Here is an 18,485-nt window from a genome sequence, read left to right as displayed (position 1 = left end):
CTATACCACATTATTGCTATAAAAAATTAAATGAGACAATCTATTTGCTACAAATTAATTTGGCTGCACACATTGCCAAATTATTTTGCTCAACAATGGTCTCCAGCAATTGTAGACAAGTGGAGGTTGTGAATCTGCTTTCTAACAACCTTAATTCTAGAAATAATTTTTTTGATGAAAGCTATTCTCAGGCATAATTCCACCATTTATATAAACATCCATTATCAAATAGACCCTGTTCATGTAAGATTGGTGAACTTCCCACTTTATCCTTTTAGCTATTCCAACAAGCAATTTTCATGTGATTCTTAATCTAAGGTGCATCCAGATTCAGCAAACCATCCACTGGGATAGGGTGATGGAATCTCTCATTAAGTGTGAAAGAAAGCGAACCAAATGGGATTCCATATCTCACTATGCCAAAGGTGTTAGGCTGTGGGGCGTCTAAAAATCTAAAGCTTTAAAAAAAAAATCTTGTGCTTTAATCAAGCAACCATAGAGTTGTCTTCAAAATCTTTCTAATCAACTAGACATCTTGATTATTCATTTCACCAGTGAATAATTATTTCTAGCATATTTTATTTTAATCAGCAGAATCTCTGATTCAGCTATGAATAGTGCTACTAAGGTTCTTGAAAAACTCTATCTGGAGTGTAAACTCCCTTCAAAAATAATGATGCCATGGTGTGATTTCCCAAATGTCTGTTCCTCTGATAGAATGTCTGTTCCATGAAGGCAGCTGTTATTGTTTGTTTTATTAACTATTATCTATATCCTCAATCCTTATAACAAAGCCAGGCACATAATGAGTGATCAATAAATATTAGATAAATGAATGATCAAATTAGTGAATGAATGAAATTAGTACTCTTAGGTTATAGAATAAAATTAGTACAATTTATAAACTTTATAAAATTTATATACGTGCATATACTGATATATATTAAAGTAAATTAAAGATGGCAGAGTATGCACAGTACCTGGCACATTAATGTCCTTGTCTTCTCCCTTTTAAAACAAGTTTATTGGGCGGGCCACGGTGGCTCAGCAGGTAAGAATGCTTGCCTGCCAAGCCCGAGAACCCAGGTTCAATTCCCGGTGCCTGCCCATGTAAAATAAATAAATAAATAAGTAAAAAAAAAAACAAATTCACTGAGAATCTCATTTATCTATGTGATTTTCTAACACTTGCAGACAATATTAATTAGATTTTAATGCCTTCATTTTCCTCATGTGGAAATTGGAGATAATAATTCTTGCTTTTTATTTGCAAAATGTGATTCATAAACTGTTTTAAATCAGAAAAATTTGCATTGTTTTGAACATTCTGAGTTTTGGACTTATCTCAAGATTCCTAGCATGGCAAAATGTATTTTAATTAGAGGAGAAGATAAAAGTTGCCAGAGATGATTAAGGAGATGGGTGGAGGTAACAATAATGATGACAAAGTAAATCACACCAATGACTAGACCAGGAGGTCTGTAAAGGAAAGGAAGGATATTGACTGTTGCTCACCATGATAACCATGGCACCTTGCATAGTGTCTGTTCCATAATCAGAGCTCAATAAATGGCTATGATCTTGATGATCCTAGGATGAATGATCTTGATGATAGTAATGCTGCTTTTTTAACTCTTTTTGTGGTGCTCAACGCAGAGGAGATGACTCTTGATTCTTAAGACAATAGATGCAGGTCAAACATGTAAAGTTGTGTGTCTTGCCAAAAGGAAGAGGATTTCCTTCTTGTGCTTTCTTCCCCTCCCATTTGAACAATGTCCTCAAGCTGGGAGAAGATATATAAACATATAGACTGTTTGCACACCCAGCACTGGGTTGATAATGGCCACATTTCCTGTCTTATGAAAACTTTCAGAATCTCCGTTGTCAAAGTTCTTTGTGCCCAGCCTGTAATTCATTATCCTTCCACTGAGCTGAGGAGGGTGTCCAGAGATCTCACCCTATATTTTTGGCCTTTGACCATCTTCTTTCAATCATTCCCACAGACGTGCAGAGCAGGCAATGAGGAATTCCATGCAAATTGTGCCTAAAACTGATTGCATGAAGAGGTAGATGATTGCCTAAAAGGTAGGCTCACTTTTCTTCACTACCCCATAAGGGAATCAAGACATCCAGAAAACTCTTATGGTTTCTAAAACAGACAGGAAATAGCTATGGATGTATTGACTATTGCAAAGATGTTTCAGTCCCCCTTTCAGCATACATGGAGATATAAATATATGTTGCTGTCTGTCAGCTTCCAATATGGAGCAGCTGGAAGGGTCCTTGGGCTTGGCTTTAGGTAAAAGTTCCAACTCATTACCCATATGTGGGCTCTGTGAAGCCACCTGTTTTCTTGTGTTAAGTGTTCCTCAGCAGATAGCACTAGTCTGGAGGGCAGAGAGGTGATTGGGAACAAAAGGGATAAATACTGGACCCTGAAGGTGGAATGGACCCCTTGATGGCTGCTACCACCTGCCAACCCTACTGTTTTCTTGTTAATCCACATCATCAGCCTCTTCCCATGTCTGTACCTAAACACACTCAGAGGTCAGTATCTTTCAAAAAGAGGGGAGAGCATACAGAATACCCCAAACACTGGAAGGCCCCCACCCGAACTAAAACCCATGAACATCCAGGCATACAGCTGTTCAAACTCAGCCAATCAGGACCTGCCCAGACAAACAAAGGACCCCACTGCACACAGCGCATAGCTATGCCCGCTGCACATGGCCCGTAGTTATGCCCCTTGGCCAAGGCCCGTAGCTATGCACCCGGTCCTAAAGTGCGGGAAACTCCTAACCTACCACAGGAGCCCTGTAGGCATCGTCAGCACCCCCACTAGCTAGGCTATATCTAGCCCCACCACTCCTAGGGGGGCGTGACTTCCCCGGCCCGCACTCTGAGCACCCAGACCCGAGAACCTCGCCCCGGGACAATAAACTTTTTAAACTCGGACTCAGTTTCTCTGATTTCTCAGTTGTCTCCCATCTAAAACCTGACAATTATCTTCCTACCTCACTTTCATTTATCACTTGTTTGATTTTTAATTCAAGCTACATTTCTTAAGCACTGATCATGTATCAGAACATTTGCTAAGAATTGGAGATATACTGGAAAGAAATCCTCTCTCAAGGAGCTTAAGAGGGAAGGAGATACAAAAACTAGCAAGAGTATAATACAGTGTATATATGCTTTGACATAGGTATGCACAGAGGTTTGGGGATCCCAGAGGAAGAGAATCTAACACTGTCTTTGGAGTTGCTCTTCATTTACAGTTCTCCCAGAGAAGATGCAGAGTATGAGGAACTCAAGCCTTGTAGGGTGGAGAGTTACCTGCAGGCTTGTCTATGCAGAGGGACATCAAGCTTAACCTAAAGAAGAGGTCCCCTATTGGTAAAGGAGGCTAGAATCAGCTACAATTGTGTCCAGGATAGGGTGGCTGCAAGAGTTTGCCAGCTTGAAGTTGACACCCAAACCACATCTTGGTTTGGAAGACTGACTGCAGTGAAATCAAGCACAGTGGATGAGTTCATGCTTGTAAAACTCTGCCTCCTTCATCAGAGTTGGTCCAGGCTCTTGGTTTGAATTGATCTTCAGATGGAAAGACCATCTGATCCAGTTTTGGTGAAGGCTAGGGAAAAGAAGAGGAGACTGGTAAATGGATGTTTTAAAAACCTTATGGGTTAGGGAAAAAAGTAGAAAATTGTAATGCCATATTATAATTTGTTTCTTTGAGGAAGTATCAATTAGGATGAAGCCTGAGGGATGAGAAGTTCCAGAGGAAGTGTTTTCTAGGGACTTTTTCAGGGCATTGGAGACATTTTTGAAGTAAAAGCAATCCACCTGCAGAAATCAGAGCCCCGCCGATGAGCAGAGCTGTTCTCTGGCGCCACAAAATTCCCTGAGTTGTGCTTGTCTTATAGGGTAAGCAAAATGGTGACCACATACTCTTATTGTCTAGTCTCCTAGCCTTTTTATGAGTCAAGATAATGAGGTGCAACTTTAGGTTGTTAACAGTTTTCTATTGTTGCTTAACACCCTGACACAAATTTAGCAGCTCAAAACAACACAGTTCTGTAGTTCATGAGTCCAGGCAGAACTCAACTGAGGTCTCTGGTCAGGGCATTACAAGGCTGAAACCAAGGTGTCAGTCAAGGCTGTGATTCATCTGGTTCTAGGGGTCCTTTTCCAGCTCATGTGGCTTTTGGCAGAATTCAATTCCTATCTGTTGTTTGACTCAGGCCCCCATTCTTTTTCATGCTATGGGCTGGGGACTGTTCTCCACACCCAGAAACCACTTGCAGTTCCTTGTTACATGTCCCCCTCCATAGGCCCTCTCACACTCCAAATCTCTCTAAGAAGGTTCCAGCCCCCTATAGGGCTCTCCTGGTTAGTTACTTATATAATCTTCTTTTTGGTTGATACAAAGTCAATTGATTAGAAACCTAATCATTGAGTGATAGCCCATCATGAACACGTCTCTGCCTGCACGCAAGATCAGGAGATGAGGCAGGGCTTTCATAGGATTGGGCAGGAATCTTGGGGACCATTTTAGAATTCTGTTTATCACAACCAGTGCATGGCCAGGAAAACTCAAAAGACCAGCTTCATATTTTTCTGGCCAGTGAAATCAAGTTTTCCTATTTATAATTTTTCCTATTTACAATTTTTCCTCAAGATAAAGCCATTCATAGACAAACTGTATATTTGTGACAGTTTCAGTAGACATCTGAATGAATAAACTAATACTGAGTGTTTACCATATACCAGGAATCATCTTCAGTGCTTTAAATGTGTATTTACCCATCTGTTCTAGTTTGCAAATTGCAGGAATGTGATATCCCAGAAACAGATTGGCTTTTAAAAAGGGGAGTTTATTAAGTTGCAAGTTTACATGTTCTATGGCCATGGAAATGTCCAAATTAAAGCAAGGCTATAGAAATGTCCCAATTAAGGTGCCAGCAAGAGGTTACCTTCACTCGAGAAAAGCCAATGAAGTTCAGGGTTTCTCTCTCAACTGGAAAGGCACAGCATGGAGACATCTGTAAGCTTTCTCTCCAGGCATCTTGTTTCATGAGGCTCCCCCAGGGATATTTTCCTACTTCATCCAAAGGTCTCTGGCTGTATGGGTTCTCATAGTTCTCATGGCTCTCAAGCTTTTTCCAAAATATTTCTTCTTTTAAAGGTTTCCAGTAAACTAATCAAGACCCATATGGAATGAGTGGAGTCATTTCTCCCTCTAATCAAAGGTTAATACCCACAATTGGGCAAGTCACATCTCTGTGGAATAATCTAATCAAGCTTCCAACCTACAGTACTGAATAGGGATTAAAAGAAATGGCTGGGGCCACAGTGGCTTAGCAGGCGGAATTCTTGCCTGCTAAGCTGGAGACCCGGGTTTGTTTCTCGGTGCCTGCCCATGCAAAAATAAATAAATAAATAAAAATAAAATAAATGGCTGCCTCTACAAGATGGATCAGGATTAAAACATGGCTTGTCTGGGGTACATAATCCTTTCAAACTGGCATACTATCTGTGATCCTTAATTTTATGTGTCCATTTGTCTAAAATATAGTGTCCAGTTGTTTGGTCAAACACTGGCCTCAATGTCGCTATAAAGGTATGGGATTAGCTGGGATTAGCATCTATAGTTAGTTGACTTTAAGTAAGGAAGATTACCCTAAAAAATGTGGGTAGACCTCATCCAATCAGTTGAAAACTTTAAAAGCAAACAACTGAGAGTTCCAGAAGGAAGAAAAAATTCTACCTCAAGAGTTCTCCATCTAGTCCTCTTTGAGTTTCCAACCTGCTGGACTCCCGTACAAATTTTAGACTAAAGATACTCTTACTAAAATCTCCAGTCATTTGGCCTGCCTACAGATCTCAGACAGGCCAGCCCCCACAATTGTCTGAGTCAATTCCTTAAGAAAACTCTCTTTACACACACACACACACACACACACACACACAACCTATATCCTATTGATCCTGCTTCTCTGAAGTACCCTGACTGATACATAATCTAATAACTACAATAACCCCATGAAGCAAGTACTATATGTATCTCTTTTTTACAGATGAGGAAACTGAGAAAGTCATCTGAAGAGAGGTAAGTAACGTGCCCAAGCTTACACAATTAGTAGGCTGCAGAGGCAGTTTAGAGTCCCAGGCTGTTAAACCTGCAGCATGTTGTCCTGGGATATTGGATTCTTCAACATCTCTCTCTGTATCCTGAGATACCTGCATCATCTCACTGTCCCCCCACCCCTCACCCGACATACACAAATTGGCATTTCTAATAAAGCTTTTAATCTAGTAACTAATTTATGATGTTTTCACTGAGTTAAGAGAACCCAAACAAGATAAAGAGATCTGAGTAGCAAAATTGCTATTTCTGTATTGTGGAGAAAAGATAATTTCCTCACATTTTCATGAGTGAATAATTATATTTTCATATGTGAGCTCCCAACTTCTTGAATGTTTCTAAATTACTTAAACTACTTTGCCACAAACAGCAAATGAAGTTTTTAAAAGCTCCCTTGCACTCAATATTAGATGGGAGGGCAAGGAAAGAAACAAAAAATAACATAAAAGTGTTCATAGGGACCAAAAAGAAATAAGCTCTTTTTAACCAGAATGTATGAGCTTTTACTAGCACTACTTCCATTCCATCCACAGAAGACAAAGGTTTCTTTACAGAGAGGTAAGTTAAGTTCCAGGTTCTTAATCATACACATTTCTATAAAATGTTTCTTACACTTTGAAAAGAGGTCATGCGATGATTCACCTATAGAAAAGAGTCAGAAGGAAATGATGTTCTTTCAAATTTTGTCTTAGAGTCTGTTTCTCTAACCACTAGATTGTTTTTTCATGTCCTGGAAAGAGAAGGGAGGTAGTGTGGTTTGTGGAATCAGCCCCACTAAGTTGATAACTTGATTCAAACCAAGGGAGCAGTGACTCACTGGATAATTATATATTCACAGATAGATTCTACTTTCCTCTCTGTTTGACTAATTTCATTATGTGAATTTGACCAAGTCATCTGACCTTTATAAACCATGATGTTCCATTAGTCTACAATGACAAGTCACCTGCCATTTACCTTTCATAAGTGTGTCACCAAATCTTGACCTGTGTACAGCTTGCTGAAGTAAGAGATAAGATAAACTACATTATATAAATCCAGCTTCCAAGGAAAAGTGCATTTTTACCAGAACAGGTCAGAGATTAGTCTGATGATTTTATAAAAATCATGGTTAGGCAGCAAACATGTGCAAAAAGCATGAGGCAATTAAGTACCATGACCAAGAATCTAGAGGTTATTAGCAGTGGGTGCCTTTTAGACACTCTGGGACATGCTTATACTAGGTGAGTGATTGTGCTGTGACCACTGAAGACTTAGGTTGAATCATGTAGTACTGTATTTTCTTTAAACAGAATCTTTTCCAACTTTCAAGAAGTATCTACTCACCCTGTCCAATTTTCTGAAAGTCACTTAAAAAACACTTATACTTATTTTGATTCGTTCACATGTATTGTCACTATTTTTAGTATTCTGATTTGAAACTTTATTTGCCTACCTGGATAATAAAAGTGTTGAACTAGATAATGGAGTCCAGCTCTAGGGTTCTTTGGAAATTGAGAGAGCATTGTAGCTGGGGCTCTAAGCTTCCTACCCTCACTTCCAAACCCAAGTACCCATTTCATCTCTTTTATTTCATGTGGTTTTGAATTATTTTTACAATGCTTTCATTTACTAGTAAGAAAAGATCCTATTCATAGTGTCTTAAGCATAAAAGAAAATCTATTTATTTACATAACTGAGAAGTCCTGAAGTATAGCTTGATCCAGTGGGCTCATTCCATTTACATTAGAGACTCACTTCTTTGTACTTTTCATGGATCTACCTCAAGGTCCAGTTTTAGCCTCAGGTTGGATCTTCATTGTTAGCAGTTATGGCTCCTGGCAGTTGCAGTCCTAACCTCCTCATTCTTGTAGCCAGAAGAGCTGCCCCTTGTATCCTGGCATTCTCAGCCAATTTCCCAAGGTTCACCCTGGAGCAGATGAAATCCTCGCCTACCCCTAAATGAATCATGATTCCAGAAAAACATTCCATGATGATTGGTTTAAGTCAATTTGGGCCCAACCCTGGAGCTGGGTTAGAGTTAATCCCACACAATGAGCATGGAGTAAGGCTATTTCTCAAAGGAAATGTAGAGGTATTTTATCAAAAAGGAGTGATGGTTCTGTGCAATAAACAACAGATGCCTACCCAGGGCACTGTTTGAAGGAATTTCCGTTGCAAAAATAAGTTTGGAAGTCCTAAAGAGGGCTGTACCTAAGAACTCTTTGGTTCTGCTTTCCTTGTTCTACCTTTCTCTCATTTGATTCAGCATCAAACTTCTCAGAAAGTTCTAGGTCCATAGTTGATCTCATTAAAGCTCAGAATGAGTTAATATGAGTTAATATGCATAAAGCAGAGAACACTGAGTATTGCAAATAATGTTTCCTGTGTTCTCGGCATAAGTCCTGGCAGTGCATTCCACTGGTTAATTTGCATTAACCTGGAGGCTGATGTGTACTTATTTAAATGAGAATCTTATTATTATTTTTTTTAAGATGAATGATTCCCTAAGGGTTGGTGTTCATAGCTTATTGCCATTTGGTGAGAAGAGCCAATTATTGCTTTAAGTTGACCTTTTATTACAGGCATCACTGAAGGAAAATAAAATCTTCCTTTCAATATGGAGGGGTTTGGGAGGCTTGAGCATTCAGTCCATTGGAGCCTTGCTCATGAAACAAACTCCCTGCTTGCCTGTTTGGGGATTTCCTGATGCCATCCCTATCACCAGGACATGAAGCAGACTTTAAGAGCTAATCCCACATGTGGAAATGTGGGGACCTATCTCCAGAAGCAAGCACTGTGAAATCAAGCACCCGAACCACATGCAAGAAGGCAATCAATAAGTATATACTAGGAGCCTATTCTGTGTAAGGGCATAGTGAGAAGAACCTGGAGTAGGAGTCAGGTGATCTGCTTGTAAGAAATATTCCAAATGCAGTGTCTCCTTCAAGAACCTATGCCTTTTCTTTGTGCTGTTCCCTTGGTCTGTAAGGCCTGCCCTTCTTCATGCCCCCTTTCAAGGCCCAGCTCAGAAACCAGCTGTTCGTATAGGCCCCTTTCCATCAACTGGAATCAGCTGCTGCTTTGTAAAGATTCCTACAGTAATTTCCAAGTACAGCAGCTCCCACTAATGACTTCCTTGGTCACCTGTTTCCCCGGGGAGGCAACATTTCACCCTTCAATTTCCTCATCCGTAAAATGGAGATCATGATCTTCAGAGTGATTCTAAGAATAAATGAGAAAAAGCATGAGATGTGCTTCATACATGTTCAGCAACCAGGAAGTATTCAATACGTACAACTTATATTCATATAAAAAATTTAAATTGAAAAGGAGCACGAGTGGTTCAGTGGTAGAATGCTCGCCTTCCATGCGGGAGACACAGGTTCAATTCCTGGACCATGCACCATCTGCCCCCACCCAAAAAAATATTTTTTAATTGACGTTAAAAAGTTTGTAACATAAACTGGGTGAGGTCTTGACTCAGCATTTTTAGCAGTATCCACATAACTGTAACTGAAGAAACAAATTCCTTCAAACTTCAATAAACCATCAGCTCAACCACCTGGGATTAACACTGCCTTGCAGATAAATTCCAATGTTCCCCAGGCCTGCTCACTGCCTGCCGGGCATCTGCATTGCTCATGCGGAATATTTTCTTTGAAATATGGATTCCCACCGAGAGGAAAAACACCTTCTCTTCTTTGGATGTTCTAAAGCCTGATTTGGAGGACAGCTCTCTAGGGATGTACTACAGAGGATTCTCCTCTTGGTGACAAAGTTAAGGCAATGTTAGATGAGACATCCAATAAGGTCTCTTTGAGGCCTGAGTTTCTAGGTCCCTGGATGACTTCTTGTTTTTCTTTTTGGCCTTTTTGTTCCCCAGACTTGGGTTTACTTAATCCTTGGGCCTCAGTTTCCCCACTTGTATAGGGAAAATAAATTCTAGTCTCTATTTTCTTTCCTTGTTTAGAGATGGTAACATGTGAGCTAATAATAGAAGATTTGTCTCATGAAATCTTTGGAAGTAAAACTGAAAAGAAATCTCAGATTTTTTCCGAGGGTATGAATGATTCATATGCTTAAGCAGCAAATATATTCTAAATATATTTGCACCTTTCTCCAGAAAATACCAAACCCTCATAGGGACCACGTTGACACAACTCAGCCTTTTATGACAGAGATCACAGCTTGGCACAGTCAAAAATGAAAACTAAGAACAACAACAAAAAATCTCTTTCTTCCCTTATTTAACAACCAAGACTGAAGCTGGTGATTGAAAGGGTATTTATGCAAAGCTTTGAAAGCTGTCTCTGATATTCAGCTGTGCTGGATTCCCTCCAACTACAGAACATTCCATAGTGTCTGTCCTTGGATGATGCAAGTCTCCACTTGCTGGCTGGGTGGGCTCAGTTCTACCTGTTTCAGTGCCCTTGGTTCCTCTTACCTCCTGTCACAGTACCCAAGCCGAAACACAAGCTAATGACTGTGTTGGCTTCTTGGCAGTTTTACGGATGGGGCTTGAAATTGACAGATTCTCCCTTTCCTTTCATGCTTGGTGCAGGAAGCCAGAATGCTAAGCTTGCAATGCTTTGCTCCTTATGAGCAATTGGGCTTTCTCTGCTTCACAGAGACAGGGTTAGCCCTGGGAGACAGAGCCCAGAGTTTTGTGTCACTGCGCTGAAATTCTTAGCTGTATGGTCATGCACAGCTGTGCCTCAGTTTTCACATCTGTAGGATGAAGATAATAATTCCAGACTTCCTAGGGGCTTTTGTAATATTCAAATCATACCCCCCCTTTTTTTTTAAGTATTTGAAATATAGCAGGCACTCAGTAGTCATTAGCTTCCTTCTTTGTTTGCTTCCTCATTCCAGGCTTATTCTGTTGATGCAAGAGGAAATGATCAGCTGCTCTTAAAGGAATAGGAGTCTGGCTTTTGTGTAACTTCACAGATGCAAAGAACTAGGAGCAGTGCTGGACAAAATCAGGGAACTGTGAGCTACTTCCCTTCCTGTGCTATCTTCTCCCCTGATGTTACCTGTCCTTCTCTTCCCCTTTGACACCTAGAGTTCTCATGTGCCCTTCCCCTTCCTCTTCTCCAACCTTGTCTCTAGAAAATAAGCTCATTCCAAATTAAGGCCCAAAGGACTGGGGAGATTCAATATATATTTGGGGTTAAGATTTAATCCAAACAATGAGCTGCTTACTCTGAAATATCAGGCAATTGCCAGAGGAAGCCTAGATTTCTACATCTGCATTTCTTATTATTCAGTGATATCTACCAAGTTACTTCTAAGTGCCAGGTTGTGAGGTTTGAAATACATGGTCATCAACACATGGTCTCATGGGACATAGCTGTATAAATTTAAATAATAATAGCAAACCACCCAAAAAGTGCTTACAATGTACCAGGTACTGTTTACGTGCTATTCACTCTTTGCGGCAACCCGATGAGTTGGTCGTTACCATCAGCTACAATTTGCAGTAAGGAAACTGAGGCTCAGAGAAGTTAAGTAACCTTCCCAAGGTCACACAGCTAGTCAATGCAGTTTAGCTCCAGAATTTTTGTTCTTAACCACTATTCCTTTCTGCCTCACTGTACACAGAAGAGAGTATGACAGCCATTTCTAGAATCCTATTGTTAGGGAGTAATCAGTAATGCCAACTGTGGACCACATATTTGAGAAGGCAAAGGGAACAGGAAAAATTGTGAACCTTCATCAAGGTTTATAATTTTAGCTGTAGAATGCTAAAGCTTACGATACATTCATATGATGAAATATGGCAACCATTAAAAGGACCGGGATATAATGTTAAATTCCAAGATAATTTATATAGTAAAATAGCTTATATAGTATTATTCTAATTTTATTTAAAAAGTGCACATAAATGTATATAAATATCTCTGAACATCAGAAACTTAGTGTGTACAGCACTTAGCACCAAAACAAATATAACACTGTCCCTGTTCTGGGGGCATTTCCAGTTTGGGAAAGCGATGGAAAAGTCAATAATTGACTTTTAGGGTGCATGGGGAAGTGCTGCTCAGGCTTGGGTTTTGCTGGGGCAGTGGAAGGGACAAGGGAATCCTCACTGAGAACAGCCTTGACTCTTTCCCTCTGTAGCTTCACCTTCAAAGGACATTCTGGCTGGTCCTGTTTGCTTTTGCCTCTCTAGGATGGAACCAGGGAAAGTCAAAACTAGTCTATCTCCTTCCATCTCCCAGCAGGTTCCAGGGAATCAGTCCTTGGCTCCTACTCCCAGGGTCCAAGTTCAGAGGCCCAGTCCCTCTCCTCGATCCCCCAGGGTGTCTTGCACTGTCACTTTAATCCAGATGCCCCTCTAGTTTCTAGGACACCCAGGGAGTTGAAGCCCAAACCCTACTTGCTGACCCCAAACTTTCTCTAGCTGGGGCTCTATCTGAGTTGCAGCTGGGTATGTGAACCTCAAACAAATGGTTCCCACTTTCCAAGATGCCCTGCAATTAGCTTTTCCCAGGGCTGCTACCTGCATGCTGACTGTGATCCAGGCATGGACCCTGCATTATCTCCTGTCCTCAAAGAGTTACAAGGAGCAGAATTTCACCATCCCTGTTGTACAGGTGGAGAAGGTCTAGCCCAGTGCAGGGGATGGCAGAGCCTCCCTAGATCTTTGAATGATTATAGCCTCATGCCTTGACACATGGAAAGGACTCCATTGGAAGTTGAGTTTTTGACCCTCACAGCTGGTAAGTGGCAGGCTTGAGGCTTGAAGCCAGCCCTATGTGGTCCCAAAGCCTTCTGTCTCGCTGCTGCCATGCTGTTCCTTGCCCTGGGTCTTCCTTCACCTCCGAGTGCTTCCCTGGAAGCGATTCCTACCTTCAAAGCAGAGGTAAGTGTGCTTGCTCTGCACAACTATCAGGAATTTGCCATGGCTCCTAGATCAAAGGGTTAGGGAGCAAGCCCAGGTGGCATGTGAGAGCCCTCTGGAAGTCTGCAGGAACACGGTTTCACCCTGTGTACATGGGAGTGTAATCTTTCATCTTTTCTGAGCCTCCCTTAGAAGCCTATCAAACAACACCGGGCTTTTTCCTTCTTTTTATCACCCTCTGGAACAAAGTTGGGACTTGTGCAACTGCTGGTTTTCTTTTTTTATGGAAACAATAATCTCATTTCAATGTGTGTGGGTGGATAGATTACAAGTTATGGACTTAGAGTGCAAGTGTAGGACTAGGGAGGGACTGGGTTAAATAGCTGTATGATTAACAAGCTGCTGAGTTTTTATGGTCTAGAAAGAAAAGGTTGCTGTGAGGATTATCGGTTCAGACTGGGAATGATTAACCCAAAAGTATTCAATCACTTGAGTGGTAAGAGTGGGGATGGGGGAAAAAACTCATTCCCCTACCTCCTGAAAAGAAAGCATATAATGTTCTCAGAGAAGCTGAATCCATTTTTAAATGTTAAGTCCTCCCTCCTCTGTAGGGAAGGTGTCTCTATAATTATAGAGAGAATGTGCTGTGTGCTTTCCATTTATCTGGGTGTGGCATTAGGAGGGTGTGTTAGAAGGAGAAGGAATTTGGCCGCAGCTGAGCGATCAACTCCTGGGGTTCCACTTGCCTTTTATGTGAAGGTGAGTTGGATTAAATGATCTTTCTGGTGTCCCCCAGGCTCATTCATTCACTGAGTGTTTACTGAGCAGCTATTAGGACTGCACCCGCTGGGGTTGGGGCTGGAGGGCAGTGGGCTGTCCACCTCTCTTGTTCCTTGCCTGAGCTCAGAACCAACTGAGAGCAAGAGGAAGAAATTGGGCAGATGGAGATTAGCCTCTCACCATCATTACAGAGAAACACTGGAGAACAAGCAAGACTTAAGGGGACAGCAGTGAGGACAGTCTTAATATCAAACCTCACAATAAGCCTCATTTATTCAACCATTCTCAAGGACTGTCAGACTGTCATAAGCACCCTCCCACCCCCTTCCCGTGGGGGCTAAGCCTGCTTTTGCGGAACTCACAGCATGGAGGAGCAGCATAGAGTATCCCTCTCTGAAGTTACAGACAACTCAAGGAACAAAAAGGAGGAAAGAAGGAGAGGGGCTGGGCCAACAATCTTAACTGCTTTTCCCAAATGAGCCCAGAAGTAAGTCATACAACCATCTGATGAGAGGTGAGAGAGGGAGTGGGGAGAGGCTTTTAGGTTTAGGGTAAATCCTCCCCAAGAGAACCAGAAGAGTTGGGGATAATTATGGCAGAGTCAGTAGATGCTCTCCAAATATTCATTATGCACCCCCTTGTCCTAGCCTCCCTTGCTATGAGACTGGGGTCAGATGACTAAGTCTGTTCAATGGACTTGAGTGGCAAGAACGTGTGTCACTTGTGAGCTGAAGCAATGAGAAGCCCCCTCTGACCCTCTCATTTGCTGCCTGTGACTTTGGAGGCTTTATATTCCAGAAAGCATGGCTACAGGATGAAGGAAACTTCCCAAACTGAGATTGACTTTGTGTGTATATAAGAAACAAGTCTTTATATCTCTTAGCTATTGGGATTTGGGAGTTTATCTGTTACCAGAGCAAAGTTTATCCTATTCTAACTAAAATAATGCTCCTCCCAAAACTTCAGGTACTGGGTATACTATAAAGACCAAAGCAGATATGATCCTTGTATTCTTGGGGCAGTTAGTCTAGTGGGAAATACAGACAACAAATAGGTCAACAAATAAAAAATCACAACCCATGGTAAGGGCTGGGAAGAAAGTGAAAAGAATAATTGGCAGGTGAAGATTCAGATTTGATGGTAAGAGTAGGTGTCTCTGAGGAGGTGACATTTTAGCTAATCCAAAATGGCGTATCTCATCAAAAAATGATAGCCATATTAGTCTTATGCCATTAAAATTCCAGTGTGACCCTATCTTAGGGAATACTCTCCTAGTTCTCCTTCTGTTGAGGCTATTCTGGCTGGTGAGTATATACCAAGTATTTCTTCAACCCTTCGCTACTGGCTAAGAAAATACTATTTTCCTTTTCCTGTTGTGGTTTCTATTATAATATAAGGCTTTGATTTTTATTTGATAAAGATGAACTTACAAAATTGAGTATACTTTTCTGAACCACATCAAAAACCCCTTCCCCACAAGTTTCTGTGGCCTGTCTCCTCATCCCCACCCTTTGTGATGAATATGCCCTGCCTGGTTGGAAAACCACGGATCCAGAATGTGCTTTTAAAATCTTAGGATTCTAACCACAGTGATCAGTGTAGTTAGAGAAACAAACTTACAGGCACATCTGTCAAAGAGATTAATATATGCACAGTTTTAATGAAAACCCATTCTTTTCTTCAGTGGACGGTCCAAACATTATCTGGATACGACTGTGGTAGACAACTACCTTAATGGGCTGTCCAGGACCCCTTCTCCCTTATTTGGGTGATTACTCTCTGATTTTTCCTTTGGGGCACCACCACATCACCACTCTTCATCCTTGAGCTTTGGGTGCACAAGGTAACTCAGACCTTGACCAGTAAAACATGGCATTTCTCTATTTCCAGTGATTGATCCAAATGTGGACATGTGACCCAATTCAGTTCACTGGAATCAGGCCCAAGACTTTTGTGAGGCACTTAGGAGGAGAGAAACTTTACCCTGCCTGCTAGATAAAAACCAGAAGAACATGCACTATAAGGGTTAGCTTCCATCTTGTCCTTCTAAGACAAGATGGAAGCTAACACTAAGGAGAGCAGGGTTGTATCAAGCCAGGGATAAATCAGTCCCTTATGCCACCTTCCTTCCAGCCTCCAAACCAATTTGAATCGGATTTTCCATGGCTTGAAATGAAATCTAACTGATGTGGTGGTTAAACTTTACATGAGAAAAGGAAACACGTGAAGTGACCAAATGTCAACTGTTTCCCTCTGTTTTCTCCAAAGTCCTGGGTGTTTCACTGTGGTTCTAATAACTGCTCAAGGGAGGAGTTCACTTTCTAATCACTTTGCCTTTTTTACTGGGGAATGTATTTATTAAGAATAAAGAAGAATAGCTTCTATCTAATTTCAAGGTTTTATTCAAAGTATGAAATGGGAAAAACCTGTAATCATTCCAAGAAAGGTACATGAAAGACTTTCAAAAGTCAGACAATAAAAACAAAAGCAAAACAAAACAAAATAAAAGCCCAGCTAGTTGAAAGTTGTTTACCCAGTGGGAGCTTATATTAATGTTAACTGTTTGACTCCTTAAAGTAAACGTAGCCAATGCACATAACTGTTTTATTCCTTTCTCTGTCTCCCACTGCATTCTTCCTGGAATATAATTTGAATTTTACGTGGCACAAAGGAGAGGAAATGGTTCAAAATTGATAAGTAAGTCAAGTTTGATCCTCAAGTTCTTACTGAAAGCCATTCCTCACTTCCCCATTCTGAAAGAAGCAAGGAAGGAAGGAAGGAAGGAAGGAAGGAAGGAAGGAAGGAAAGAAGGAAGGAAGGAAGGAAGGAAGGAAAGAAGAGTGGGAAGGGAAGAGGAGAGAAGAAAGAAGGGAGTAAAAAATTATGAAACATTATTTAGAACCTAACTGTCACTATAACCTTATGAGCTAAATGATATTATTTAAATATTATACAAAGAAATGAGAAAACTGAGGCTCAGAGAGGTGATGATTAAAATGAAGGTTTTTACAGTGCCTCATATGTCACAGGTGATTTTCTAAGTGTCTAAAATGAATTAGCTTATTTAATGCTCACAGTAATCCCGTGAAGCAGAGGTAGGACACATTATCCTCAGTTCGTAGAGGAGTAAATGGAAAAATAAGGGACTTGTCCAAGCTCACAGAACTGTTAGAATCGGAATTCAAACTCAGGCCATCTTGCTCCAGAGTCCCCTCCCCTAACCTCTGGGCTGCTCCTCTTGATCAAGGGACCTGGGCAGGTTGACTTGTTCAAGGTTGCAAAGATAATTGGTGCCTCTATTGGTTATAAGTCCTTAAGATAGACATGATGAAATCTGGCTGCTTAGGCAGAAAGGGACCTATTAAAGGATGGGGAGAGCTCCAATGAGTGATGAGGAGACTGAAGAAACAGACTCTAGGCTAAATTTCAGGAAAACAGTCCCAGAGCCATGCCACAGAACTGACCCACCGAGAGAGATGCTATCCCATCCTGACAGGGTGCTGTCAGCCAGGAGCTGCTGCCACAGCTGAGAACTCCACCACCGGGTTCCATCTGCAGCAATCTCTGCCATCAGAATGGATTCCCTGTACAACCCCCTTTCTCCTTTTATCTCATTGCCCAAAATATGTTTTCCAGGGCCCATCTGATGCAGAACCCATGTATCTCAGTCTGCCAGGGCTGCTGTAACCAAGTACCACAGAGTGGGTGCCTTAAACAACAGAAATTTATTTTCTCATGGTTCAGGAGACTGGAAGTCCAAAATCAAGGTGTTGGTAGAGCCAGGCTCCCACCAAAGCCCATAGGGTTTTGTCAGTGGCTGGCAATCCAAGGCCTGTGTCTTCTTTTCATTTTTTTTAATTTTTATTATAAACAATGAACAAACATACAAACATTCTTGACATACAAACATTCTTGACATGGTTACAACCAATGGCTCACAATATCATCACATCGTTGTGTATTCCTCACCATGATCATTTTTTTGAACATTTGCCATCACTCCAGCAAAAGAAAGAAAAAAGAAAAAAAAAAAAACCTCATGTATGCCATAACCCTTACCACTCCCTTTCATTGATCACTAGTATTTCAATCTACTCAATTTATTCTAGCCTTTGTTCCCCCTATTATTTGTTTATTTCTTATTCATATTTTTTACTCATCTGTTCACATCTTGGATAAAAGGAGCATCAGACAGAAGGTTTTCACAATCACACAGTAACATTGTGAAAGCTATATCATTATATGATCATCTTCAAGAAACATGGCTACCGGAACACAGTCTACAGTTTCAGGTACTTCCCTCTAGTCTCTCTAATACACCCTAAACTAAAAAGGGAATGTCTAAATAATGCATAAGAATAACCTCCAAGATAACCTCTCTACTCTGTTTGAAATCTCTCAGCCACTAACACTTTATTTTGTCTCATTTCTCTCTTCCCTCTTTCTGTTGAGAAGGTTTTCTCAATCCCTTGATGCTGAGTCCCAGCTCATTCTAGGATTTCTGTCCACGTTGCCAGGTAGGCTTACACCCCTGCGAGTCATGTCCCATGTAGAGAGGGGCAGGGCAGTGAGTTCACTTGCTGTGTTGGCTAAGAGAGAGAGGCCACATCTGAGCAACAAAAAAAGGTTCTCTGAGGGTGATAGTTAGGCCTAATTTTAGGTTTAGCCTATCCTTTGTAAGGCTAAGTTTCAAAGGGACAAGCCCCAAGATTGAAGGCTCAGCCTACTGAT

At 41.1% G+C, this 18,485-nt stretch overlaps 1 protein-coding gene across 3 annotated transcripts in view; it reads right to left on the bottom strand.

Annotated features, from left to right (window-relative positions):
* Window positions 1-18,485, bottom strand: part of LOC143689045 (uncharacterized) — a 232,329-nt gene that overhangs the window by 27,433 nt on the left and 186,411 nt on the right. For 2 of the 3 annotated variants that reach the window (XR_013178491.1, XM_077167650.1), the window contains one exon: window positions 3,120-3,631. The exons of the other annotated variant lie outside the window; for it this stretch is intronic. Coding sequence is in view for 1 of the 2 variants with exons in the window: in XM_077167650.1 (XP_077023765.1) it covers window positions 3,530-3,631 (102 nt within the window). In the remaining variant the exon portion in view is untranslated. Of the gene's footprint in view, window positions 1-3,119; window positions 3,632-18,485 lie in introns of those variants that run through there. 3 annotated transcript variants of the gene reach the window in all.

This window comes from Tamandua tetradactyla, chromosome 6 (genome assembly GCF_023851605.1).
Source record: "Tamandua tetradactyla isolate mTamTet1 chromosome 6, mTamTet1.pri, whole genome shotgun sequence".
NCBI lineage: Eukaryota > Metazoa > Chordata > Mammalia > Pilosa > Myrmecophagidae > Tamandua > Tamandua tetradactyla.
Note: the sequence above shows the minus strand (reverse complement) of the source record. Positions and strands in the feature narration are given on the sequence as shown.